Consider the following 27,477-nt stretch of genomic DNA (forward strand, 5'->3'; position numbering starts at 1 on the left):
TCAGCATCTTTTAGGTCTCTCTTGTGTTTTGTGTTAACCTCAGTTTAATAATCCTGCAGCTCTGACTGAGACGGATTCTGTCCCCTTTTCTTGTAGATTTTCACTTTTCTATCCCGTGTTTTTTTTTTACATCAAATCAAATCAAAGAACTTGTTCTCTAAAGGCCACGACACCGCAGGCAACATCCTCCTCCAGAGAACATCTTGTACTTTATTATTAACCTTTAGTTCCTGCAGCTTTTCGTGTTCTGATGTCCACATTGATTTAAGTCAAGCTGTCAATCTCCTCCGTTTTTTCACACCTCGCTCTCTGTGCGCTCGCCTTCAGGTTTGAACACGACTTGTAGTCGATATCTGTGATGGGATGTTTAAAAAAAAAACGGCCTGAAGGAGCTGATGATCTAATAACTCAGATCAGCTGTGACAAAAACGTCAAATAACTGCAGCTTTTACATGATTTAATTATGAGATTTCGCTGACTATATGTTATATTTTCAATAAATCCCACGAGAAAAAAAAAATGACAATGAACTTATTCTTCTCACAAGTGTTGTGTGCATCCAAAGCCTGATCTAATCCTCTAATTCTCAATGCCACACAGCTCCATTGTTGTGCGGCTGTTTAGTCCTCACAATTGCACCAAATGTGTATTAATCCGCTGCAGAAAGTAGTCCCCGTTCTCCCCAACAAGATAACTAGTTCCTCCACTTGGAGTAAATCCAAAGAGAAAAGAAATGTGTCTTCTGAAAGGACTTGTGTCACCAAAGTGTGATGTAACTCCTTTTATGCCTCAACGCCACAAGTTCCTTTTCTTTTAAACTCTCACTGTTGCACTTTTGAGTGAGAGTAATGTTTGCTAAACACTACAGTGAGTCGTTTTGGAAATTAGTGAGTTATTCCTCTTGAGTCTTGACCATACACTCTTCATGCTGCACTTAAAGGGGGGAATTCACTAAGAATGAATTGCGGCTGCTGATAGCTCCATAAATTGTGCATCATTTGCCCCCGCTATCTGCTCCGTCTCAGGGTCTGATTCACAAAGCAAACTGCACTGATGATATTCAAGCACAAACACGCACATAAAGTTTCATAAACTCATGCAGTTTGCTTTTGATTGTGAAGAGAAGCTGTCTGCACCTGTGCTCTCTGCTGCGTGGTGCTGCGCTCTCAGGCATCAGTTGAGCGCACACTGAAGGAGCTCACCTCCCTGCACAGATCGAAGATGAGCAGGGAGAGGAGGGGGCTGCTCTTTTAACAGTTTATTGTGAAGCAGCTCGTCCATATAATAATCCCCGTCCTGCGTAGCGGCTGCAGACCGTCTCCACACACGTGGTGGAGTTGTCGTCATGATCACTGGAAACTCAGAGCGTGACAGCCCTTAAAAAGCTGCCCCACCAGCTCTCTACAGACAGTATATTTTCACTCTAACTGCGCGGTGCTGTTAGCGCTGCCGTTTATGAGGTGCTTTTTGCCGCGAGGTTCATTTACATAGAGAGGGGCTATATTTGCCTCGAATGTTTGCATAATGACCAATTTAAATATGCGCAAACAGCGCCGGAGCTCAGAGACGCTGTTTGCTCTGCAGCGCACTTTCAACCCTGCGCGTGTGCTTCAGGAATGAGTCTGTTTGCACAGGTTCAGCCGGCGCAAAAGCTGCACAATCCTTTAGTGAACGCTTAGTTTTGCGTCACAGCTTTCTGCACGTTGGTGCCCAATGTCGTTCAGCGTGTGCCCCCCTTTTGTTTTGCCCCTGCCCCTCAAACAGCCTGAGTACGCCACTGGAGAGATCTGACTGTGTTTGAGTCCATGCTGACAGCCGTCGTGTTTGAATCAGCTGAAAATAAACCTCCCTGTGTTACAGTATTATTAGTGTTATTAGCTCCCGGCTGCAACTGCAATATTATTTATTATGCGCGCAGGAATGATGTAATTACCTTGATGGAGGAGCGTGAATGTGTGCGGCCCAGTTCCCTTTATAACATCCTGACAGCCTCTTTTTTCCTCTTCTCTTGCAGAGCTGAAAAAACAGAAGTATTAAGTGAAGACCTGCTGCAGGTACTGATTCATGTTTGCTCCTCTGCATGTTGTTTGCTGCTTCTTACAGGGAGAGTCCTTATTGGTGCATGAAATGACTTTTTCAGGCTGCGTTTATGAGCGCTGAAATTTAACTTCTTTAAGAGACAAAAGGCTGAACGTGCTCGCTGACTGACTTTTTGGCAGCGCTTTAAATTCTTTCTGTGGTCATCACTTTTAATAATGGAATGAGAGGCATGTAAGTGAGACAGATAAGTAGCAGAAGTGCCTTGTTTTGAGCTTTTTAATCAGATTTCATTCCAGCTCAAGGCTTCAAACGCCTGCATGTGCATGTCTGTAAGTGCCAATAGCGACGTCCTGAAACTGACTGCTATCTGCGTCTGATCTGTGTCAGGTGGAGAAACGTCTGGAGCTGGTCAAGCAGGTTTCTCACAGCACGCACAAGAAGCTGACCGCCTGTCTGCAGGGCCAGCAGGGCGTGGACGTGGACAAGAAGTCTGTCAGGTCGCCCTCGGTGAGAAGAAGCAGACTGGATAAAGACTGTTTTTATTTTATCATGGTGTCATCAGCTGATAAAATGCAAAGCGCTAAACAGGCTATAAAGATAAATAACATATAATACAACAGAAATAAACCTGATGTTTTTTAAAGCTCGAGAAACGCCAGAAGATTTTCTCATAAATCGTCGTCTTCAGAGCACCAAAACCTCTCAGATTATTAGGACACATTTATTTCTTAGCTCAACATTGTTCACACAAACTGTTTGTGCATCTTACTGGATGTTTTTACAGCTCTGGACCCCAGAGGAAGGACTCCTGTCCTCAGCTGTGCAACCAAAGACCTCTAACTTCCTGTGAAGTTTGCTTTAACATGAGGCTCAGGGCCATCAGTGTGCTTGATTTGGATATATGATCATAATTTATTAACTTTTATTTTTAAATTGTCTTCTAAACGTGTCCTGCTGCTTCTTTCCTTCTCAAACAGCACAAACTTCCTTACTGACCCTGTTTTCTGACATATTAAGGAAACTATTCCAGTCTTATCGTTCACATTTCTGCTCTATCTGTCCAGGAATCCCACCAATGTTACCCAGACAAGTAGCAGACTTATGTCAGCTTGCAGCTCCTTTACTTTCGTGGTATTTCTATCATGTCCCTGCAGCATCATTTAAAGCAGGAAAAAGAGGTAGATGTGTAGATGTGCTTAAACCTGCTTTATTTCTAATGGCCAGCAGGGGGCGACTCCTGTAGAAAGGATTCCACATGTTTTTAGATCGGTTTATTCCCTCAGTAAACATCTTCCTAATGAGTTTATGGTCTCAATCTGTAGTTTCAAGTCTTCTTAAACACAGCATGATGTTTACTTTGTAGCTTATGCTCCTATTTAGAGTCACATGGAAGATAAAGAACTAAATTGAGGAAGCTGCTATACTTAAAGATACAGTCTTGAGCGCAGTATCAATAATCATAATAATGATGGAAAACGCGTCACTAACTGGGTGCCGCTTGTGATTTATTTCTGCGAAAGTCGCCACAGACAGCCAGTCTGTAATAATACTATATACTGCAAATGCAAAGGCTTTCATCAGTGGGCCATAGGCTCAGTCACCATTGTGTTACCTCATTCAGCGATAGATAGTGACTTAACAGACATTTATTTCAATGAAAACGTTGGAGATTATTTCTTTAAGTTTAAAGGTTTAGACAGTCAAACAACACTTACCCTAACAATCACCAGCGACAATCTTAACACTCAAAGAAACAAAAATACTTGCCTATACAAATTGTGTTTTAGGGCGGGGCTCCTTATGATTGACAGGTCCCAACTACAGCGGCCTTTCAATCAGTGAAGAAGTGTAACAATGGGTATAAACTTCTCTGGCTCAGAAAAAACAAGATTAGCACGGCCAGAATGCAAATCAGGGCGACGTCACAGAGCTTCGTCTACAGTCTGTGGAGAAGAGTGAACAGAAACAGTCGGATCGTTAGATTAACGAGTGTTCGGACCATAAAACGCCTGCAGAGAAAAAAGTGCTGGAAAATCTTTTGGTTAATCAGAAAAAAATGTGATAAAAGCAGAAACTTAATTATAAAGAATCTCTTTGATCACAATTAACAGAAAACAAATTAATGATCTCGGACAAACAGAGTTTTCCTTCAGGTTCTGTGTGTGTGTGTGTGTGTGTGAGATTCATCATTTCATCTGTTAATTACTGTTTGTGTTTGTGTGCAGAAGAAGCTTCCTCTCACAACACTAGCACAATGTATGGTGGAGGGGGCGGCAGTGCTCGGGGACGAGACTCTACTAGGGTGAGCACACACACACACACACACACACACACACACACACACACAAACACACACACAGATAAACTGTAATGAAGATTTTCTGAAACATTGGCAGCATTTTCTCTGTAAAAGCGGCGACATGGAGAGAAAGAATGTTTTTATCTCTCAGTGAACTGATTCACGTCCACAAACAGACACACGAGGACAGAATACCTGAATGTTTTCTTTCTTCTGCACGCTGCAGTGTCAGAAAACTAAATAAGCAAATTCAGCAAATCAATGTGTCACATGTACTCACATTGTTTTTTATTAACTCTATCTGCACATTTTTAGACTTTATTCACGGAACATTTTCGCTCTCTCTCGATTAAACACTGAAAACACATCCAGGAAACAAGACAAAGTGTGACCCACAGACGCTGCAAGTCACATGAACACAGCAAGTTACAGAAAAAAACCTGCTGCTGACCTGCAGCAAAGGGCTGAGGGTTGTGGCGCTGTACACGGGGTGCACGCTTTAACCGCTGAGCTAAACCGGCGCCCCCTGCAGCACTTTTTTAAATGCTGCGTGCATGTCATGAAACTGTCAACATTTTATATTTTTTGTTTTGTCTTTTTCCACTTGTTAAGATGCAGCGACCTGAACTGTGAAATATATCTATATTAATATTATTCTCCTTCGCGAACACAAGATGCAGATTTAATCGTCCATGTAAAGAGAAAAATGTTTTCTGTGGAGCTGCAAGATTTTCACGCTTGTTCTTGTCATGATTTACACTCTGTTACATCACCGCGCTCCGTGAATTCCTGCAGTATATTTATAGATATCTCTGTTGTTTGAATACACAGTGAATAAACATTAGCATTGTATTATTTAGGATGACGGAGGCGGCGACACCGCGGAGACAAACATTTCTCTGTGTGTGTGTGATCGTCCCCGCCGACTGCTCTGTGACGACTCTCCGTCCTGGTTTGTGTTGCAGGAAGATGCTGAAGCTCTGCGGAGAGACGCAGGAGAGACTCGCTCAGGAGCTCATCCTGTTCGAGCTCACCATCGAGAGAGACGTGGTGGAGCCTCTGTACGACCTGGCAGAGGTAGAGAAACGACACTGTGAAATAATGGACTGGAGGTTTATAGCAACAACAAGTTATGAAGCTTAGTCAGACAAACACTAAATGTAGTCTCTGTAATCAAACACATCCAAACACATTGTTCACAATATATCGTTTAACCTGCAGACTCTTTAGTTGAGTTCTCTGCCCGAGGTCCCTGAACCTTCTCAGGATAACCTCCTCTCTAATCTCGTTTAATTATTGAGTAAATCAGTCAGTGAACTGATCTTCATGAGACACAAACAGTTTCTCTGCAGCAGGTGTGAAACCTCTGACAATACTGCGTCTGTTCCTCGTCTCTTTCACACCAACAAACAACAAACGTGTCTCTGCTCTGCCCTCTCAGGTGGAAATCCCAAACATCCAGAAACAAAGGAAACATTTAGCCAAGCTGGTCCTGGACATGGACTCCGCTCGCACACGGTGAGTCTGTTTCTGTGTGAGTGTGTGAGAGAGAGAGAGAGAGAGAGAAAGAAGCTTGGCTGTGAACTAAGAAACTCCATCCCCTGTGAATTAAGTGGCTCTGAAGCTTCCCAATGTCTGAACCGGCCCACGCTCGGCACGCTACAGTCTGACTTGTGTTTGTCGTCTGTCAGTGTTAAATTTGTTGTTGTTTTTAAACTTGTGACTCTCACACAGGTGGAAAAACCTCTAAATGACCTCGCATCGTTTGAATCATCATGTTTGTGCAGAAACAAGAAACTCTTTAACCACAGGTCTTTCCTTCGCGCTGATTCTCTGTCACTTCGGTGCCATTCGGAGCAGAGACCTGGGGAAATTTGATTTTCCTCACTGCAGTCCGGTCTGTCAGTTCGTTTTTTCAGTGACCCAAATCTGGGACAACTTTTCCCATCATGCCGCTGTGTGCTGAGCTCCTCTGGCAGCGCGACATTTTATCTGCACCCAGGGAGAAAGTCTCAGACAGACAGACAGAGAGGAGGAGAAAACAGCTCGAGTAGAATGAGGGAGGATACGGAGATAGTCAAGTGTTTATCAGCTGAAGTCTGAAGTAACACGTTGGATCTGTTTTGTTTGCTGCGAGTTGTTTTGTTAAAGTCGCTGTCAGGTTCTGTTGATGATAATCACTCTGAGGAACAAGCGTCTGAAGCTGCTGGAGGCGAATGGAAATGTGTTCAGTTTTACATCCTTAAATCTGAAGAGTGACAAAATATATTTCAAAAAAGCAATGATTTTTTTTCCCCCAGGTATTATCAGTCCACCAAGTCTTCAGGACTGTCGAGCAACCTGCAGCCAACAGGAGCCAAGGCCGACCACCTCAGGGAAGAGATGGAGGAGGCAGCCAACCGCATGGAGATCTGTCGAGTCAGTCATCACCCTCACTCACATCTAACTCCCTGTTTACTTCCATAATGCTTCTAATCCAGTGTTAGTTACCTGAGACAGACTTTGTAGTGCTGCCCCGGTGTATGATGAGAGTTATTATGCTCTATATAGTGGACTGAACACACTGTGACAGCCATAATAGAGAAAACAGGCTGAACATTTTGAAATCAAACCATTTAGAACCTCATCCAAAAGTCCAAAGCACAAACAGCGACTACAGCGTGCTTCAAATGAAAACAAATCACTGCAGGAAAACAAAATAAATGCTACAACAACTGAGGCGCTGCAAGTATATTTACGATTCAAAGACACAAATGCAACAAAAAAACGCTGCATATCCAGAGATCTCAACGGAAGTCTCCAGGCCTGTAGGGGGCGCTAAGTGGAACTGGACTTTGGTTGATGCAGGAGCTTTTGGGCTACATGGAGGACAGCTTTAAGGCCAGCTTTGGGGACATAAGCTGTGTCCCAATCCAGGGCTGCAGCCTTTGAAGGACGTATTTGAAGGCCGATTGCGTCACAGCAGCTTGCGAAGGCTGTCCCATTTCAAAGGCTCCTTCAGATGCTTCCTCCTTTTCCCGGGCCATGAAGAATCCATCGGGTGCATCCTTCGCAGCCCAACGTGTCCAGAGATTTATTAATTCAAACAGGATGACGGACTCTTAAACAGCCGAGGAATACACTTTAAATGTAAAAGTTTTTGGTTTCAACTCAGTCGAATAGCTGAGATACAAATGTCAAATAACGAAAGGGCCCTTGAAACAATTATCTTTAAAATAATTTGTTAACTTTCTCAATCTTAGTTATGCTAACTAGTTAGCCCACTAGCTACTTTTTGCCAGCTGACAGGAGCGGTATTTGGTGACGCAATTTCATTTCAGTTCGGCTTTAACGTTGAATGAAATCTTCCGTAGACCGCCTCCCTCCAAGGATGCAGCCCCTCGATTGGGACACAGCTAAAGCCTGGCCACTGTTAATCTCTTAGGTACTTTAACGTTAACATCATCAAACTCCCCGCTGCCTGATTACCTCGACATCCTTTAAATCTACACCCTCAAGTTTGCGGTCAAGCTTTACTCATCGATACCTTCACAGACACTTAACTGATTCAAACTGCATTTAAAACATCAAATATGTCCTTGTTCTCCTGCAATATGAACAGCAAAAATAGCCGCTACCAATCTCTTACAACACGAGTAAACATCAGACCCTCAGAACGTATATGTATCTTCTGCTCGGCTCTGTTCGGCTGCATGTATCTGAGTCAGATAATCAGGTGAGGACGAACGCAGCAGGGAAAGATGGAAAAGATGTCTCCCTGTGGCTCTGCAGCACCAGCAGAGAGCACAGCTGTGAGCCGATATGTTTAAGTGGTTTCCAGGTTCCTGGAGGTGTGGCCAATTTCACAAACATCACCTTTAACCAGAGACTGTATAAAAAGATGGACGACGTGTCTCCACTACTTCTCACTGAGCTTATTTGAGGCAAAAATGCTTGAAAAGGTCTTTTGAATACGTCTTGTTTATGTTTGAAACGAGGTTCCTTCCTTCCTTGTTGCTCATGTATCTTGTTTTTATCCCCCCAGGATCAGTTATCAGCAGACATGTACAGTTTTGTGGCCAAAGAAATCGACTATGCAAGCTACTTCCAGACGGTAAGCACAACATCTCCGCAGACTTCTGCGTAAGTGAAGGAACAAAAATGTTCTGTTTGTCTGTCTCAGACTCTCTGCTCTCTTTCCGTCTCTGTCTAGATGATAGAAGTGCAGGCTGAGTACCACAGGAAGTCATTAGAGCTGCTTCAAAGTGTTTTACCGCAGATCAAAGCTCATCAGGGTGAGTCGGAGTCCAAAACACTCATGATGCAGTCTGTTTGTGACTCGTTTCCTCCTCTGACTGCGTGATCAGACTCTGCTGCTCCTCATGTCACAATAAGATCCCGTCAGCGTGCGTGTGTCTGTGATCGCCTGTTGACAGTTTGGGGTCCTGCGGTTTGCTGTTTACAATCTTTAATCACTAAAATCAACTCATGCAGACGGTGTTCACACACAGCAGCAGAAACATGGTCAAGTGAAAGGTTCACTTCTTGACCTCATTCATTAGCATTGATGTATTTCTTACATTTTGTCTTCCAGTTTCCTCTTTAGCGTTTGTTTGTTTTCCATTAAAACATCGGTAAACGTTTTTAGCTCAGATTTAAAACCAACAAAACAAGCAACAACATTTAAAGTGAAGCTACTTTCAGACAGATAACTTTCACCGTAGAAGCATCCATTGATTTAAAAGGCTGCTGCTACTATTTTCTAATTGCAGATTAAATTGACGATGGTTGAACTTGTCTCAAAGGCATACAAACCACCAGTGCGGCCATGGTGCAAGTATATTTGCTACTTTGCAGTGTTGTAGTCCGAGTCTTCAGCATCTCACTTACTTTCCTGGGTGCAGCCTGGACAGACGTCTGTTAAAGTTTGAGCTTGTCCCAGTCTTCTCCTCAACGTTTCTTTTACATATCGAACATGTTGCACGGCTCTCGCTGTAAAATCTTTGAAAGCAAAATGCACGAATCGTGTCGCCTCTTCAGGCGCCCTGGCAGAAAATGTTGCTGAACAAGACTACACGTGAACGCTCGAGCACAGCTCTCACTCGACATTCCTTATCAATAAATAAGTCCGAGTCCTCCTCTCCATCCTCCGGTCCCAATGTAGTCAATGCTCAAGTCCAAGTCGAGTCACAAGTCCTTAAAGTAGGGCTCGAGTCGGACTCAAGTACTACAACACTGCTGCTTACGTAACGATGGTACTGGGCGTAGACAATCAGAAACAAACAAACTGCTGTTTCTAAGCAGTTACAATCGGAACACACAGCACATAAACCACGGAGATCATTTTAGAGCAACAGCATCGCCAACACGAAGAGAAAGAGCGGCTAATGGATGCTACAACAAAAGAAATGTTAGGTGAGGTTACTTTCTTTGTAGGTAGATTTGGTTTACGGTGTGCGTGTCGGCCTCCTTTTTACCCACACACAAGCAACAACGCAAGACAGACCCGATGGACAAAGTGACGACAGTGCTCAAGACTAAAAGGGTAAAAACAAGATACAAATGTAACATCAGAAAAGATCAAAGTAAGAGAGGGAGTTCTTTAGCAGCTAGCAGCTAGCAGCTAGCCTGGTACCCGCTCACATCTCTGATTCGTTGTATTCAGACACCTCATTCCACTGATTGAAGAAATAAAGGACGAGGTATACCGGATGAAGAAAAGCAGAGCCACCCCAGCTGCAGCCATCTTGCCCACAATTAGATACGAGGTTGTGATTGGCCCGACCTGAAGACGGTCAGGGGGAAATCTGTCTGAACAGGAGAGGGTTCTAGTCTCATCTGCCAGAACAAACAACACATGAGCTCACAGATTTGTTTCCAGGCTACAAAAATGATCTCATGTCAACAAACCTTTACAGTTCTAACTTTAACAGACAACATTGTGTTGTAATGTGTCCTTTAAGTCATCCAGAGAATCTACTTCCTGTTTGTTTTGGTTACGTTCTGCAAACTTGAAGACAATCCAGTCATCAAAGGAATGAAAGAAGCGTCCCACAAAGTGAAGCTGTATTTCGTGCATGTTTTTGTGACTGTGTGTGTTTATGTGTGTGTGTTTGACAGAGACCTGGGCAGAGAAACCGTGCTACGGGAAACCATTAGAGGAGCACTTAGCGCTCAGCGGGAGAGATATTGCATTTCCCATCGAGGCCTGTGTCACCATGCTGCTGGAGTGTGGCATGCAGGAGGAGGTCAGACTGCACAACACACACACACACACACACACTGCATCTGTCCTAACACACTTGTGTGTCGTGTTTCAGAGGTCACCACACAGATGAAGTCATAATAATTACTGAAGAGAAGCTGATCTGATGAGGGCCAGGCTGCAGTTTGGTTTCCTCAAAGCGATTTGCCTAAAGCCTGAACAAATAATCCTTGACTGTGTAATTAATGCGTGACTGTAAGAAACGTCCTATTTTTTAGTAATCGGGCCACTGAGCTGAAACCAGAGCGGCTTTAATCGCTCAGCTTGAAATGAGTGTTTAATGGAGAAATATATCGAGTACAGTAAATGTTTTCAATCAGCTAATGATTACGAGATTAAAAGAAAAAACAAATATATCATTATGAATAAGTTAATTGGCATTCTGCGGTAATTAGACTTCATATCTCTGCTGAACTTTATGGATAATGTTTGTGATACGGGGCATCGGAAGCTGACGATCAACTGTTGAGGATAAACAAAAGCTCCGGCGCTCACAGAATCATGGATGACTCAGTTTAATGTGGGTAACGAACGTGTTTCGGCTCCATGCCATCTTCAGCGTACTGAGGAGAACAGGAAATGATTGATATTCCCAGGTGAGATAAGTGGAAGGACCGCCCAGCGAGAAGGAATGCGGGAGGTGTGTCCATACAAAGACAAAAAAACATTTCACTTCCTTCAAATAACACGGACAGACTTTTTACACAGGCCAAATACATGGCAGAAAAACAAACTACATTTCCTTGCTTCTACAGAGTCTGTAGGTGTTTCACCATTTAGGCTACAATGTGCTCGTCCATGGGAGCTAACATTTCAAGCGGTAGTTGCTGCCTTTATTGACGTGTCCCACCTGTCCACAGTGGAAATATCAGAATCAGAATCAGAATCGGTGTTAATTGCCAAGTAGGTTTACACATACAAGGAATTTGTTTTGGTGATCTTGGGGCAGAACAATTAACACAGGACCTAATATACCTGCTTTAGATTTCAGGATGTTCCTCTCCGGGCTGTTTTTACTGGTTTTGTCATATTTATGTTTTTATTCTCAGGGTTTGTTCAGAGTCGCCCCCTCGGCCTCCAAACTGAAGAAGCTGAAGGCGTCTTTGGACTGCGGGGTGATGGATGTTCAGGAGTACTCTGCAGACCCACACGCCATCGCAGGTGAGCTGCCAACAACACAACACCACTGCATACCGGTACCCTGCAGCTGCAGCTGATCTCTTGTCATGTAATCTGATTAGCGTCGGGTGGAGTGGGAGAGTTGCCTTACAGGGGCGGATTTATGAGTTGGCACCCTTTGCTTGTTAGGAATCTAATTTCAGTGCATTTGTGGACAAGTTTGTGTAAGTGAGCCGTCTGTCCTGCAGCCTGCACGTCCACACAGAGGAGACTAAACAAATTAAGGAGTAAACATTGTAATTAAGCTGTTAAATCATCTGCTTTTTAGAAACCCCTTATTTACTCTGTGTGTTTATTTGTCCTGCACATGTTCGAGCTTCTGCAGCCGTCACTCACAAACTTCCTCCTGAAGGTTCATTTCAAAGTCTTCTTGAACACATGAGAGTTAAAAGATACTTCGGACCTGATTAGGATTCAGGTCTCGTTGTTAAACGTGAGTCAGCAGCAGGAGAAGCAGCCTGTTTTTGTCTGCTTTCTCTCCTCTTCTATATTTCTGTTTTATTAGACATATATTCAATAAACTCTCCCAAAAATGTCAGATGATGAATTCCAAATATAACTGGGATTAGTGTCAGACACATTCTTCTTCTTCTGCGGAGGCTGCACCAAAAAGAAGAGGAAAAAACGAGGTCTGTTTTGTTGCTGCTGTCACTGATTCGCTCTTAAATCAGAGCAGCGATAGACTACCAAAGAAAGAAAAGCTTTCAGCCTTTCATGACGCTCGTATTGATCTCTTTCTTTGAGAACGGTGCTCGTCTTCACTGCAGCTGACTGCAGCATAATGCTGTTGACAGATGAAAACACCACTTCTCCAGAATAACAACTCTTTAGGAGCCATGGGGAATATTTTTATTGAGAACGATGCATTTTTAATAGTTTTTCACCCAGAAAAGAGAAATTGGTGCAAAGTTTTGCAAAAAGGCGAAGTTACCGAAGAAGTCTCTGCAGAGACGTAGAACAAGGATCTGCGACAGGGAGGCAGATCAGCTGCAACACCTCCTGCGTGGTTTCTTCTGTTTTCACATGAGGGGAAAAACTCACTGAACACAAGTGCACAATAAAAACCACAATGTGGTCCATCCAGTGTGAAACCATTTCAAGACCAAAGAGAAGTGAAACAGTAAAGATCATCTGCAGGTCATTGTTGACACAGTGGAGAGGCGCGCACATATCTGAGTGTTTGTAAGCTGTGAAGAGGAGACGCCCAGATCAGACTGTGATCAAAGAAAAGTTGTTCCTTTATGCAAAATACATTTTTCAATGATTAATTGAGCAAAGTCGGGTCATTATTGAACTTTGCAATAAAGGGAGTATTCAGAATGTTAGGCTAACAGAAAGGTTAAATCAGAGACAGTTCAAAAGGAAGAGCGTGCACTGAGAGTTATTTTAATAATCCATGGCATGTGGGCTTTGCCTCGTCCCGCCCTGCTCAGAGACGAGCTGCAGGTCCATCTTGAGCACAGATTCCTTCACACCAAAGTAAATACTGGACCCATTTTATTACTAACCACATTCTTACACTAACATCACATTTTTTAGACAAATAAGAAGATAAACAAGTTTGTCCAAAACTCATCTCTGTCTCAAACACGCATACACCGATCAGCCATAACATTATGACCACTGACAGGTCGAATGAACATTGATTATATCGTTACAATGATACCTGTCAGTGGGTGGGATACGTCAGGCAGCAAGTGAACATTTTGTCCTGGAAGTTGATGTTAGAAGCAAGAAAAATTGGCAAGAGTTACGATGTGAGCGACTTAGACAAGAGCCAAATTGTGGTCAGAGCGTCTCCCAAACTGCAGCTCTGGTGGGATGTTGGGGAGCGAAGGCTGGCCCGTGTGGCCCGATCCAACTTAAGAGCTACTGTAACTCAAACTGTTGAAAATGTTGATGCCGGTTCTGATAGAAAGGTGTCAGAACACACAGAGCATCACAGTTTGTTGTGTTTGGGGCTGCAGAGCTGCAGACCGGTCAGGGTGCCCATGCTGACCCCTGTTCACTGCTGAACGTGAGCATCAGAGCTTGGACATGGAGCGATGGAAGAAGGCGGCCTGGTCTGATGAGTCATGTTCTCTTTTACATCATGTGGATGCGTGTGCGTCTCTTACCTGGGGAAGACATGGCACCAGGATGCACTATGGGAAGAAGGCGAGCCGGCAGAGGCAGTGTGATGCTTTGTGCACATTCTGCTGGGAAACCTTGGGTCCTGCCGTTCATGTGGATGTTACTCTGACACGTAGCACCTACATAAACATTGCTGCAAGGATGATGCTCCTGGCCACACTGCAGACATGGTTCAGGAATGGTTTGAGGAACAACGAGTTCAAGGTGTTGACTTGGCCTCCAAATTTCCCAGATCTCGATCCGATCGAGCGTCTGTGGGATGTGCTGGACAAACAAGTCCGATCCATGGTGGCTCCACCTCACAACTTACAGGACTTAAAGGATCTGCTGCCAACGTCTTGATGCCAGATACCTCAGCGCACCTTCAGAGGTCCAGTGGAGTCCACGACTCGACGGGTCAGGGCTGTTTTGCCGGCAAAGGGGGCCGACACAATATTAGGCAGGTGGTCATAATGTTATGGCTGTTAGGTGTACAGAGAGTCTGTTTGTGTTTAACCATGGATGCCACTGATGTCTCTCTGCAAACTAATTCCTTGCATGTAAATCCATGAAGTTAAAACTGTCAGAAAATAAGTGTTTCTTTGCTTAAAAAATGTTGTTTTTGTTTTAAATATGAAATAGTTTCTATGGTGGAAAAAAGAAACCGTACCCAACATAAGACAGGAAGTGTATCCCGTTTCTAATCTGTGGTGTGACTTGTGAATCAGCTTCATCATAGAGCATCTTTAGGCTGAACTAACTGAATATCTTGCTCATGAGTAGTGAAGGGAAGAATGAAGCCCACAGAAGCTGGAAATAGTTTCCCTCCGATCTGAAACAATATGTCCTTTTATCAAATATCAGATCCGAGTCAGTCCATCAGCTGTGTTCACTCGAGCATGTGGAGAGGAACGAGACAGCGCCGAGATGAGTCCTTGTATCCCTCCTCTAATGATCCCAGATTAAACTGGGTTAGCTCCAGCAGCAGATCTAATTTGTGCTCCTGTCCCACTGCGGGCGGCCGTGGTCCTGATGGTGGGGGGGTTTCATCATCCATGAGCCTCGATGAGAAGCAGAAGCCTTTCCTTTGTGAAGGAGGAGCCTCAGCTGTAGTTGCAGCCTGCTTTAATGTGTTTTTAATGTGTTTATTCAGCTCCGATCACAGACAGCATCCCTGCACACACACAGATACACACACTCAGACAAACAGATATGTTGGTGTAAAAACTCAGACAGAACGACAGCAGCCTCCGAGCTGTCTCCCACTGAGGGATGCCCCGGCTCTGCTGTTTGTCATCCGTCCTACACGTCCCCGAGGGAAATGAAACGCACCAGACCAGAGAGAAGAAGAAGAGGAGTCGGAGAGAAGCCCAGTCAGCCGTCACCCTCTTCATCAGCTCTGGAAATTACACTCCCACACTCCAGTGTCGATGAAAAAGTGTTTGGAAATAGTGTTTTATTTATTTTAGATCGTTTTGGAGCCAGAGTGTCATGGCAGAAGAAACTCGCTGCTGCAGCCATAAACACTATGAGCTCACACAGGGCAATGGGCACAAATACAAACATGAGGTTATCTGATTTTGTTCCCTGCAGGTGCTCTGAAGTCATACCTGCGTGAGCTTCCTGAGCCGCTAATGACGTACGAGCTCTACAACGACTGGATCCAGGCCTCCAAGTCTGTATCTTCTCAGTGTCATGTTGTGTTCTACATGAGTGGTGGCTTTATTTCAAACTTTCTGTCTAATGTTTCCCTTTTCTGTCGTCCTGCAGCATTCAAGATCAAGACAAGCGACTGCAGGCTCTCCTGAGCGCCTGTGAGAAACTACCACCAGCCAACAACAACAACTTCAAGTGAGTCAGTGTTTCCGTGCCCCGCTCCTTGTGGTCCTCTGCAGAGCCCTGTATCTCTCATATGTTGCTTAATGTAACCCGGACGGCAGGGAAGGGAGCCAGCTAAAATGAATAATCTTGGACCCACATATCTAAAACAGTTGATTCTTAAAATACATAAACCTCGACTTCGGCTTTGATCCATCTAACAGCCAGACTTCGGATCTTTTGCTGTTAAGATCTTGCTATGAATTCTGGGTGTTTTTTTTCAACATATAAGGACATGGTTCACAGAGTAACCACATGAAACTGCTCACATGTGGTCACTCCAGCAGAAAAAAAATGTTCGCCGACTGGAGGAAATCAGAACTTATAAGCAGATTTGAACAGCGCCCGTCAGCGCTCAACTAGAAACACATGCAAATAAAGAAAACGTCCTCTGAGTTCACACACAGATGCAAAGTGAGAAAACACAACTAACTCTCTTCACCCAGGTGACCTTATTTGTGTCCAGTGTCCTCTTTGGCCTTTTCTTGATTCTGCTTGCTTTTACTTGTTTTAATTACCTGTGGTTTTTATGCTCACGTCTTTTTCCCATAGCGTTTTGAGATTTTCTTCAGATACAAAGTGTGTTATAAATAACATGTATTATTGGCTGACCGCCAGGGGCCGGCCCTACTCACAGGTCTGTATGTGACAGACTGACAGAGCCGTAGAGAGAGAGAGTTGCGACATCGCAATGGCGGATCAGGGAGCATATTGGACCTCCACTGACGCGACTCTCTGTCTATACGGCTCTGGATACTTTGTTCGCGTAGTAGGCGGGGCTGCTCCTCCGCTGCTCCTCCGCTGTCCTCACCTACGTCCGCAGCGCGCACCTGCTTTCAAACACGTCATCATCGGCCTCATAAGGACAGTCCTTGTAACACATTGCCCACGAACGCGTACATTGACCTGATGCAGTCAGCCACATACGAGGTTTTGACCTTGTGTTTGTATTATTATAAAAGTCAACACTGACATTTATTTTTTAACCCAAACCAGGTAATCTTTCCTAAACCTAACCAGGAAGTGTTGGTGGCTTTCAAACACACCGCGTATTTGGTCACGTTTAGGATCAGATAAACTCAAGAATTCAAACATTCTTATCTTACAATGAGGATCCTGGTTTGGGCTAAAATATTGGGCTAACTCACCATTGACAGTTTCACATGGATGCCTGGTTGGAAGTCCTGTGTCTGACCTGATCTTTATACTCCCATCACCTGACCTTGACCAAAAGACAAGCCAGGACACCCATTGAAAGAGGAAAATAACACAGAACACACTTGTTGCAAATGTTTGTGATTTAAAGAGTTATTGAAGTTGGCTGAAGGTACTTTGTTTTAAAATTGAGATAAAACATGAACATTTCTGGCAGAACAACAAGCGCTTCCCAGTGCGCATCACTTTTGAGTGGCCCCTGGAAACAGTTGCGGTGTTTCCCAATAGCTATCCATCCTTCCATTATCTATACTGCTTATCCTGGGCTAAAGATAGGGCGGGCTGGAGCGACAGGCGGGGCTACACCTGGACTGATCGCGGTCAATCACAGGGCTGACAATTTTAGACTCACCAATGAACCTCGCGAAGCCGGAGTACCTGAAGGGAGCCCAGGCATGCATGGGGAGAACATGCAAACTCCCCAGAAAGGCCCACTATGTCAGGGATTCGAACAGACCTTCACCACCATGCAGCCCCAGAAAAGCTATCATTGGCCTAATAGCTCAGTTCAGCAGATCCCAGTAGTAGATCTCTCTCTCGACTCAGTCTAAAATTTCTCGCTCCACAACATTGTCAGAAACCCAGAAATTAGGTGTCTGCTTCCTCTTTTATTGTCACTCGTTGCAGCCAGTCCACAGGTGTCACTGACTGTTACCGTGAAACTTTCCCGTGTCTAATTGACAGCTGCCAGAAAAGGCCTTGACCTCTGTGTGAGATGGCGCAGAGAAAGAAGCCGTATGTCTGAGGCGCTTCTGTTGTTGCTGCTGGTTTAAGACGAGCTGCTGATATTTGCTGGAGGGTTGATCTCACAATCAAAAAGAGGAAGAGAGGAGAGGCACAATGAGGAGGAGGAAGAGGCAGAGAGGAAGCGACGGGAGAGAAATTGGAAGCGCGGGATGCTGCAGCACTTGTCAGTGTCATCATGGAATCGCACAAATAGGGCGTATTTTTAGACGTCGTCCTCTGAGGAGACCTGTCAGACCTGTCCAGATGATCGCTGCTCGCTGGAATGAGCTGCCTGATGCTCATTCAGCTGTAGTTCAGATCGGGATGAGTCACTCAGCCCGGCTCAGCCACAGAAACACACTGGCCCATTTTTGTATCTCAGAGCCCCCGTGATGAGACTAGAAAACGCTTCATGATTGCTCTGTTCTTGGTTCACCTACAGCACACCTAAGGTTTGGAGACAGACCCTTTTAACCCTGAATAAATCAGGCTGGAGAATTGACCTGGATTACAGCTCAGTGTTGTTCTGTTATCTCCAACATTTCTTACCTCACTGTTTCTGACTAACTGAGCTGCCTACTTTAGTGAGCATATCTCTGTTTATTTTCAAGTTGTTTAGTCTCCTATATCGAGGCACTTTTCGTTTAATATGTCAGAGCTGTGAAAACTGTGTAACTCTGTGATTTTCTATATTTCAGAGCAACTTGTCGACCTCTAAAGTAAAATAAATCATTTATAAACATCAGGTTTGCTGAAAAATTCACTCTGTAACCCAAAGCTAAAATCTGTGGAACATATCACACAGTCTATTCACAGGTGCATGATGTAAAGCAGGTTTATTTGTGTATCGCAGTTTTCTGATCGACTGTAACTGTGACTCGTACTTTCCTTTATTAAAGGAGAGATTCTTCCCTGGAAAAAGCCACTCAGTCACAGCTGGTGTTCTCTGTAATCCATAGAAGCAATAATATTTTAAATTGGCGCCATAGCTGTGGAGAAAGTTGTACAAACAGCTCGTGGTTTCGCCCATTCTACAATCCTACACTACCCAGCATGCATTTCGCCCCTCCCTCTGAAAGGAACGGCCCAGCGAGAGACGCTGAAGTGAAATGCTGTTTTTGCTGCAGGCAACGGCTCAGAGCAGCACAGAATCCGAAATGCGACGAGAATATACCGGTGGATCGTCTAAAAACTCTTCAGGTCTGCAGTCTACATTTCAAACCTGACGATTATGAACGAGACATGACATCAGAGGCGGCGTCCTAGATTGAGGAAGTGTAGTTTAGCGAGCTCCCTGGCCTCCGCCAGATGACGAGTTTTAAGTAGTCTGGCGGAGGTTTTCCAGGACCCGTTGGAGAAGCAGATAGCGTCCTCCAAAGGCACAGAGACAAATTGCATTTTTGGTTGAGGTTTTGAGGTTGAAAATTGACGATGTTAAAAATACTGCTCTTTGAATTGTTTACTAAATCAGAATACTTTAAGTGATGTTTTCATTTCCTGACCTTTTTTTCTGTTCTTTGTATTTTCAGATATTTGATCAAATTTCTCTCCAAACTGACTGAATACCAGGACTTGAACAAGATGACGCCTGGGAACATCGCTATCGTCCTCGGACCGAACCTGCTGTGGATGAACAACGAAGGGTAAGACGTCACTGATCAGTAGTTAGACCAGTTTACTTTATAACAGACAGCTTTTTGCAAGACATACGAATGTGATATCTGGAGCATAACTGTGGTGACATTTTAGATTTTGTGTTTTCTTCTTCTGATCATAGAGCTCCATTGTCGTAGAAAAACTACACATCAGCTGTTGAACCTTTACTGTAGTTTATATTTATTAATTTCCACACACACTTTAACCAATAGGTTAGACTGTAATAAATGGCAAGTTTAAGTTATATGTTGCGATATCACAGCAGCTTTATTAAAGCAACTACAACATTTAAAAATCTGTGTTTCTTGCAGTGGAGTTTGGACCTTTGGTTCTACAAGCACTAATTATATAAACAGTTCCTTTTAATTACCAAATGTATTCATGGTGAGGACTTGGCAGTTTGAAAGAGGGTGAAGGACATGTTCTCGTATATTACATCCTCTTTCATTTTTAATAAGCAATTAAATATTCTACAATTCTGAAATGTTGTAATGCTTCTGTAATATCACGGCTGCTACTTTTCCTGAACTTTGTACCGTAACACAGTCTGTCTCTGTGTGCGCTGCAGAAACATCACAGAGATGATGACCACCGTTTCCCTGCAGATCGTCGGCATCATCGAGCCGATCATCCAGCACGCCGACTGGTTCTTCCCTGGAGGTGAGGATAAGACTGATTTGTGTTGGGATCGACTTCCACTGAAAATAAAACATTACATTCTCTTCTTTCTGTTTTCCTTAGAAATCGAGTTCAACGTCACCGGGAACTACGGAAGCCCGGTGCACACAAACCACAACGCCAACTACAGCTCGATGCCGTCTCCGGACATGGAACAGGTGGATCGAAGGCAGAACGACCAGAGTCGACGGCCGCTCAGTGTCGCCACCGACAACATGATGCTGGAGTTCTACAAGAAGGACGGGTATGACACTGATATCTCTGCTGGTGTTGTAGGAATGTAAAAAAGTTCTAAATAGAGCGGAGGAACAGACAACAGACAAGGTACAAGCTCATTAATACATTCACAGAGAGGCAAACAGGCTCACTGGTTAGAGAAATATTTTGACATTTTGGAACTTATTTGCTTTTTTCAAGCCAGGAGAAGCTAAGCTAACCTTAGCATAAAGACTGGAAACAAAGGGAAACAGCTAGCCTAACTCCAGAGGTAACTATATTACCCTATCAGGACCTTTAAGCTCACTAATTAACATGTTATATCAAACTAATTTAAAACCTATACAAGCATAAAGTAAAGACTTTAGTTTTTAGTTAGTAGTTTCTATTTTCTACTAAGTCTTTATGCTAGGCTAAGCTAACTGCACACTGGTTCTAGCTCCATGATTAAAGGACAGTACTCTTGGAAAAGCAAATAAGATTTGAGATGTTTTTTTTGGTAAAGCAGCTCGCATCTCTAAAGAATGAAATTCATCTTAAATACACTCTACAGAAAAAAAAATCTGCTTTTTGTTTGTAAGTAGCAACAGAGACGAAGGAGTCCAAAGCCATGCTAGCTGCTTTTTGAAGCAATGGTAACAGCAATACTTTTAGCAAAAAGCTAACATCACAATTTCAATGCCAACATGCTGAAGTTTAGCAGGTATGATGTTAGACATGTACTCCAACATAGTTCAGTTTGTTAGCATGCTAAGCTAAGAAGGTAGATATGTAGATAGGGAGATGTTATCCTGTTGCACATTTACTACACACAGTGTGCAGTAATACAGAATCTAAACTGCACACACAGAATGAACTGTAACTAATACAACATCTAAATGAGCTGCAAATAATGGGCTGAAACTGTGAGGGAAGACTGCTGCACTTGGAAACAGGAACTCACCTAAAGCTCCCAGTGATTACACACACACACACACACACACACACACGCACACACACATTCATGTCACTCTGCCTCTGAATCAATCAGCAGTCCCCTCTACCTCCGTGGTGTCGTTACAGCTTCACTCAGGGTGGATCCCGGCTGACAGCTCCACTGACAAGTTAGCTTTAAGTTTTTCTCTCGACAAGGCCACTTTGAGGCACGTAAAGTTTCTGCATGACTGCATCTTGACAGGGTCGGACACGGGATGTGAGAGTCTGAGAATTCCCCAGAGATTACACAAGTTTCGTGTGAGAAGTGACCTCAGTGAGAAGCTCAGTTTCAGTATGCGGCGGACAGACAGAATACTGTATCGCTCTTAATCTGCAGCAGCTGCTTCAAGCTCAGTAAGAAAGTGAGGAAAGAGACTGAAAGAGAGAGAGATGACATTTAGTCTGTGAAATGAGGAATCTAACAATCCTCGAGCTTTGGAGGAGGATTAGCCGAAACCCAGTCAGACGGTTTCTTTCTCTTTTCTCTGTCTGTCTCTGCGTCTCTTCTTTTACTGCTTTAATACACCCTCGTTCTTATCAGGCCCTGCGGGTAGCCTGAGCCCTGCAGCTCTGGGACCACAAGTAGCCCAGCTAATTAAACCTGGGCCGAGTGTGTGCCGGGTCTGATCAATAGCGCTCAGCTCTCAATGGAAACACAAAGAACACAGCACAAAGGGCTGCCTTTCCTTTGAAAGTCTTAGTTTTTATGTACAGTACAAAAGATGTTAGATTTTGGGCTGTACACGCTTGTTAAGCTGCATTTTAGAATTTTACTTGTACATTTGCACTTTCCTTTCAGAAGTCCAGACGCTTAATTTGCTGCTCTGGGGATCTGAGCTCTTTCATTCAAGAATAAAAACGTCTTCATAATTGTCATCATTTTCCAGTGGCAACAGATGAAGGACACAAACTGCATTTACCCCAAACATTTCCCCGGCCTAAGAGACAATTTAAAGGTCATGAAAAACTGCAGTGTGTGATTTTCTATAAGAGTAAAAGATTGGACAGTGTCTTTTTTAATAAGGTAGAATTTAAAACCTTGAATAAAGACAAATAGCTGTTGCAAGAGTAGTTTAAGTTTGCATAAAGCTTGTGGACACAAGAAAATTGCACCGATGTTGAACATCTCTCCTCGATATAAAGGCCAATACTCTCATTCTCTGTCTTCCTCAGAGTTTGATGCCACTCTCATGTCTGTCCATTAATTATTGAATCCAATGTTGGCACGTGTTAAGCTTAGCTTAGCATAACGTTTAGCCTCGTAACAGGGGACAATATCAAGTTAGACTATGTAAAGGGATAACAAAATCAGTCTCAGTAACTTGGCTGGGAGCGGTAACTTCCTGGAGTCTTGTTGTCACCATGACGTTGCCAGTGAAAACTCCAAGAAGTCACAGCTACAGGCCGAGAAATAAACCAACACAAAACCACTTTACTTACTTATTGGGTCTATGCATGTAAATTAAACAAACAAATAAAACCTTAAGACCTCCAGTCTCAAGCTAAGACTTAAGTAAGCTAAGCTAACAGGCTGTAGCTTCATATTTAATGGCCTGAAATGAGAGTGGTATTAATCTTTGCAACTCAGCAAGAAAGCAAATACATTCACACAGGCTTTCACATGTTTGGGCTCATCGAACATGTGCACTAGAGTTCTCCTCCTGCTGGCTTTACTAGTCCTTCTCTAGACTTACACATTTGAAACCCTCATGGATTAAACAGTGATGATAAAAAAGGTAATTTAGGGGGGAATTGTGTTGCTCAGAGAACATATGATTCATTAGTTTAGAGCTTTGTAAGCAGGAGGAACTGTCATATTGAAACAAGAACAAGTTAACCCCGACTCTTGTCTCAAAGATGGCAGCTCACTTTTGTCTAAATATCGTAAGCTGTAGCGTAACACTTCCCCTCACTGGGCCCAAGCTACAAAAGAAAATGACCACGCGTACATAAAAAGATGTAGACTATGTTGTCCATATACTTTTGGCCGTATTGTGTGATTGCTGTGTCTGTTACATGAATGTTAAATTCTCAGCATGATGCATTAATGGACCAACGAACCAAGCTGCAGTTGGGGTATTTTGCAGCATCATTTGGGAGATTTTGACCTAATTAGTCCTCAATGGAAGGATAATCATCTCTTTGAGTTTCGGACATGGTCGGAGAGCGTCAGGGAGAACACATTTCACCCCTCAAATCGCTCTCCTCTTTACGCTCAGCGTGGCTCCCGTCCCTTGCAGCCCCCTGCCAGGCCGGTCTCCCCATCCGCTCCTCCATCTTGGCTCTTGTCTTAAAAGTTTATCCTGCCAAACTTCCTGCGCCGCTTTGATAACGATGCTGTTAACGAGCCCGGGGGGACTCTGTCCTCCATGAGCCTTACTCCTGTCCTCATTGTGCTTGTCTCTGTTTTAACAACGCAGCATTAGGAAGATACAAAGGTACAGTATAGATTCTTTTTCCTCCAGTCATCCTCTCATCAGTCTGTCCACCCTCTGTCCGTCTCAGCTGCCCGTCAACAGGAGCTGTCATTCGTCGTCTGTGTGTGTAATGCTCACTGACACACTTGGACTCCTATAGTTCAATGTCTCCAACAGAGTGGGGGTGACAAATGGGTTAAACATGGGTGACATGGACTAGGCAGGCCGTTCTTACTGAGTTTACATAAGTAGCATCTTTGCAGTTTCTGGCACTGGATGAACTTGTTCAGCCTGCGAGGACAATAACTGCTTGTTGTTACGTTTGAGCCGACAGCATTTTTAGGTTGGTTTGGGGAATGCCCTTATTCGCTTCCTGCTAATATGATCAATGTGGAGATACAACAAGCAGCCAGTTAGCCTAGCTTAGCATAAAGACTGGAAAACAGGGGAAAGGCTAGCTTGGCTCTGTCAAAGTTAAAATATAGGAGTAGTACTTCTAAAGCAAACATATCATATAATTAAAGAGGGAGTATTATTCAGTTTCACACATAAAGACGTATAATGTTACAATGTTGGATGTTCAGACTAAACGTGGGTGAAGTTTCAAATCTGTAGGTAAAAGTATGTTTGAGCTGAGAGGCATGGGGATAACTCCGTCTGCAGGCTGCTGTGAACGCCAGATTTCACACTGTTTTTTCTACACGCTGCACTTTGTGACATCACAAAGTGCAGCTGGCCAATCAGAAGAAAGCAGGCTTGTAGGGGCGGGGTTTCTTAAAGGTACAGAGCTGACTGCGTCATTTCAGGCAGAGGCTGTATGAGGGCCTGCACAGAGCACCAGTGTGAGAAAGAGAGAGTTTTTTTAATGCTACTCCACAGGTATCACAGAGTGAAATATAGAGCTTTAAATTAGCATAATACCCCACATTTAAGCTATAGTTTTTATAAAGAAGTCGATAAGCCAACATGAACCAACAGATTTAGGTCGTAGCTATCTTTTTGTAGCCAGATGTGACCATATTTCCACAGCTACAACACAAATTAAGCTAGTTAAGATTCTTCAAACCTAGCACTAGTTAAACTCTGTAGGTCTTGTTGCTTGTTACTTGCAATGGTTTGACCTTTGACTTACTGTAGCAATGGCTATCAGAGGATCCGAAGACAAACCCAAAAATAGAACTGAACTCTGGCAAATCCAACAAATAACATCAGTTCAACCACAGCTTGTTCTTTTCATACGTATAGTTTTGTATGGTTAAATTAAGTATACACAGCGTGTTATTGATTTAGCTTTAGAGGGGCTGGTGGCCAGATGTTGTTACCTTTGGACAGAGCCAGGCTAGCTATGTCCCCCTGTTTGCATTCATTGGGCTAAGCTAAGCTAAAGGCCTGCTAGCTCTCCCTTTTTTTTTTGATAAACAGACATTAATTTGGTTTCAATCTGCTTATCCAATCCTTTACAAGAACGCTGACGAGGGTGTTTTCCAAAACTATTTTTTTAACACCCAAGGGACCGTAATGTACATTATACTTGTTCATTTCATCCAAACTGCTGTAATGTTGCAGTTAAAAGATTTCATGTCACCTCACCCAATCATCACCATCCTACCGGAAACTATTCCATTGAAGCAAGACAGTGTGTGGATAAAATGTTCTCTGTTCTTGCATGCTGAGGATCTTATGTACGACCATACAAGGCTGTGTGAAGCTGAACCAGGATCAGGTCTTTTCACAGCATGTAGATGAAGGGCATGGGGCTTTACCCTTCTTAGCAACGTCACCCCAGACCTGACCAGATCTGTTTAGGGTGTGGACCCCCGAACGACACATCCACACGCCCTTCTTTGATTTGATTGGCTGTGCATCTCTGTCCCACTGCAGCATGGGTGTCAGGGTGATGGACACTACATGGGTGTCGCGCAGGGGCTCGTCTTCTTCGCGCAAAAATTCTTCCACGCCACCGAGCGTGCATCCCCCAACCCCGCCCTGTGACGCTCTCATCCCAGAGCAACCTGGGGATTTCTCTGTCTCTCCCTCCCCCACCCCTCCGCCCAATAACAGCGACCGAGCCAGGTAAGGCTGTCGTGCCCCCCCGTCCTCCTGTTTCAACCCCTCACACACACCTCCTGACTGCTGCTGCTCCCTCCTCCCCTCGCTGCGTGTGCTGCTGCTGCTGCTGCTGCTGCGTCCTGCAAATCACACCATGCAGCGCTGTCAGCTCTTACCTACGTTTTCTTGTCTCTTGCTCTGTTTCCCCCTCCCCAAAAGGCTCATCCTCTCTTTGTCACCTCTGTTTGATCCCTGATGTCTCACCTCTGATCAAGCATGTCATTTTAAACTTGGATTGCTCGTTACGTTTCACTTCTCCGTACATTATATTCTTGGTTATCGTTGTGTTGGAGTCGTTCAGGTTAATTTTCAGCTTGAGTGGTGATCCTGTAAATCATGTGGCCCTAATGAAGGTTTACTTCTCTTCAGTAAGGGTCTGACATAACAAATGTGGAAATGTTCATACACAGTTCTGTAATGCTCCATTGCTGCATGTGCATGAATGATTTATCTGTTTTGTTTTTGCCATTAGTCCAAGCCTCATTAACAGCATAACCGTCCATTGTCGCAAGGCCCTGCAATGGATGAGGTGACTTTTCTGTTTTATTTTTAAATCCATAGAGCACCTTTCTTTACGTTCTCTGTGCCCCTTGAGCCCCTAACTTTCCCCTGTGGACACAATTATTAATAATCACCAGATTTCTTCCTTCATGATGGAGCAAAGTTAGAAGTCCCGCCTCTCTTTTCCTGTAGAAACTAATGCATCCTTTCTAACAGTTTTCACCTCTGCAGACCAGCTCAATTCCCCATGAAACATTGCTGTGTTTATCATTGCAGCTCGGATGATGCATCCTCCAATTGGTCGGACTCCTGTTACGCCTACCCCTCCCCTGAGGAGGAAAGGCCGCCTCCCCCTTACCCCTCTTCCTCCTCTTCCTCCTCCTCCTCTTGCTCTTCCTTCTCGATCCCTCACCACCATTTCTACACCCGAGCACCTCCGGGTATGCGTCCCGTCGCTCCCGGTCCCGAATCCGTGCCACCCGGCCCGTCCCCTCCCCCACGCCGCACCGGCTACAGCCCGCCCCCGCTCCCCCACTCCCTCTGCCCGTCCCCCCAGCAGCTTGACGTCAACTCCAACCCCAAACCCAGCTCCCTGCACCTGCCCAAACAGGCCTCCCTGTCCGACGCTTCGCATGCCGCCCCGTCCGAAACGAATGGCTCCACCCTTTACATCAAACCCCCGCTCGTTCTTACTCGTCACGATCTGTTCCTTGGCTCCCCCAAACCCCCCAACACACCCCTCTCTGCTCCCCCTCCATGGGCAGCCTGTCCCTGTAATCGCGAGAGAGGAGCCAAGCTGACTAGGTAAATACAGAACCCTGCTTAACTCGTTCCAACATCACTCACACACAAATGAGGAGACAAAGAGATGAGAGAGAGGGATGATGGGAGGAGGAGAGAGGATGGGTGAGATAAAGATACTCCCGACAGCTCCACCCAAACCTCTGTCTTATTTATTGCCTTGGTTGTTGCATTCGTCAGTCATGGAAAACAGTGCTCTTTAGGAACGCCATTATCAGCTCCATCTTTAATTTAACAGCCATGATGCAATCCATAACTTTCCATGTTGCCAGGATATTCAGGAGCCAGTTACCAGGCAACAAAGGAAATTCAAAGCTTTCAGTGCATACCATTATAAAAGTGGGCGTTAATGAGTCATAGCATTACCCAGTCAGCCCTGAGTGGTAGACTGCAGGATCAGACGCTGACAATGAACAAAAACAACACAGTGT

At 44.3% G+C, this 27,477-nt stretch overlaps 1 protein-coding gene across 2 annotated transcripts in view; it reads left to right on the forward strand.

The window, feature by feature from the left end:
* The window catches only part of LOC138593316 (rho GTPase-activating protein 44-like), a 36,773-nt gene that overhangs the window by 1,855 nt on the left and 7,441 nt on the right, over positions 1 to 27,477 (forward strand). The window contains exons 2-19 of one of the 2 annotated variants that reach the window (XM_069664268.1): positions 2,015 to 2,054; positions 2,428 to 2,547; positions 4,266 to 4,342; positions 5,305 to 5,416; positions 5,781 to 5,857; positions 6,640 to 6,757; positions 8,364 to 8,432; positions 8,532 to 8,613; positions 10,439 to 10,566; positions 11,633 to 11,744; positions 15,468 to 15,549; positions 15,645 to 15,725; positions 19,223 to 19,336; positions 19,918 to 20,009; positions 20,091 to 20,271; positions 23,639 to 23,656; positions 25,517 to 25,708; positions 26,522 to 27,049. In XM_069664268.1, coding sequence (XP_069520369.1) covers positions 2,015 to 2,054; positions 2,428 to 2,547; positions 4,266 to 4,342; positions 5,305 to 5,416; positions 5,781 to 5,857; positions 6,640 to 6,757; positions 8,364 to 8,432; positions 8,532 to 8,613; positions 10,439 to 10,566; positions 11,633 to 11,744; positions 15,468 to 15,549; positions 15,645 to 15,725; positions 19,223 to 19,336; positions 19,918 to 20,009; positions 20,091 to 20,271; positions 23,639 to 23,656; positions 25,517 to 25,708; positions 26,522 to 27,049 — 2,223 coding nt within the window. The remainder of the gene's footprint in view (positions 1 to 2,014; positions 2,055 to 2,427; positions 2,548 to 4,265; positions 4,343 to 5,304; positions 5,417 to 5,780; positions 5,858 to 6,639; positions 6,758 to 8,363; positions 8,433 to 8,531; positions 8,614 to 10,438; positions 10,567 to 11,632; positions 11,745 to 15,467; positions 15,550 to 15,644; positions 15,726 to 19,222; positions 19,337 to 19,917; positions 20,010 to 20,090; positions 20,272 to 23,638; positions 23,657 to 25,516; positions 25,709 to 26,521; positions 27,050 to 27,477) is intronic. The other variant, XM_069664269.1, reaches the window with a different exon arrangement.

This window comes from Semicossyphus pulcher, unplaced genomic scaffold, assembly GCF_022749685.1.
Source record: "Semicossyphus pulcher isolate SPU_LCO1_2020_fin unplaced genomic scaffold, fSemPul1.0.p SCAF_16, whole genome shotgun sequence".
Lineage (NCBI taxonomy): Eukaryota > Metazoa > Chordata > Actinopteri > Labriformes > Labridae > Semicossyphus > Semicossyphus pulcher.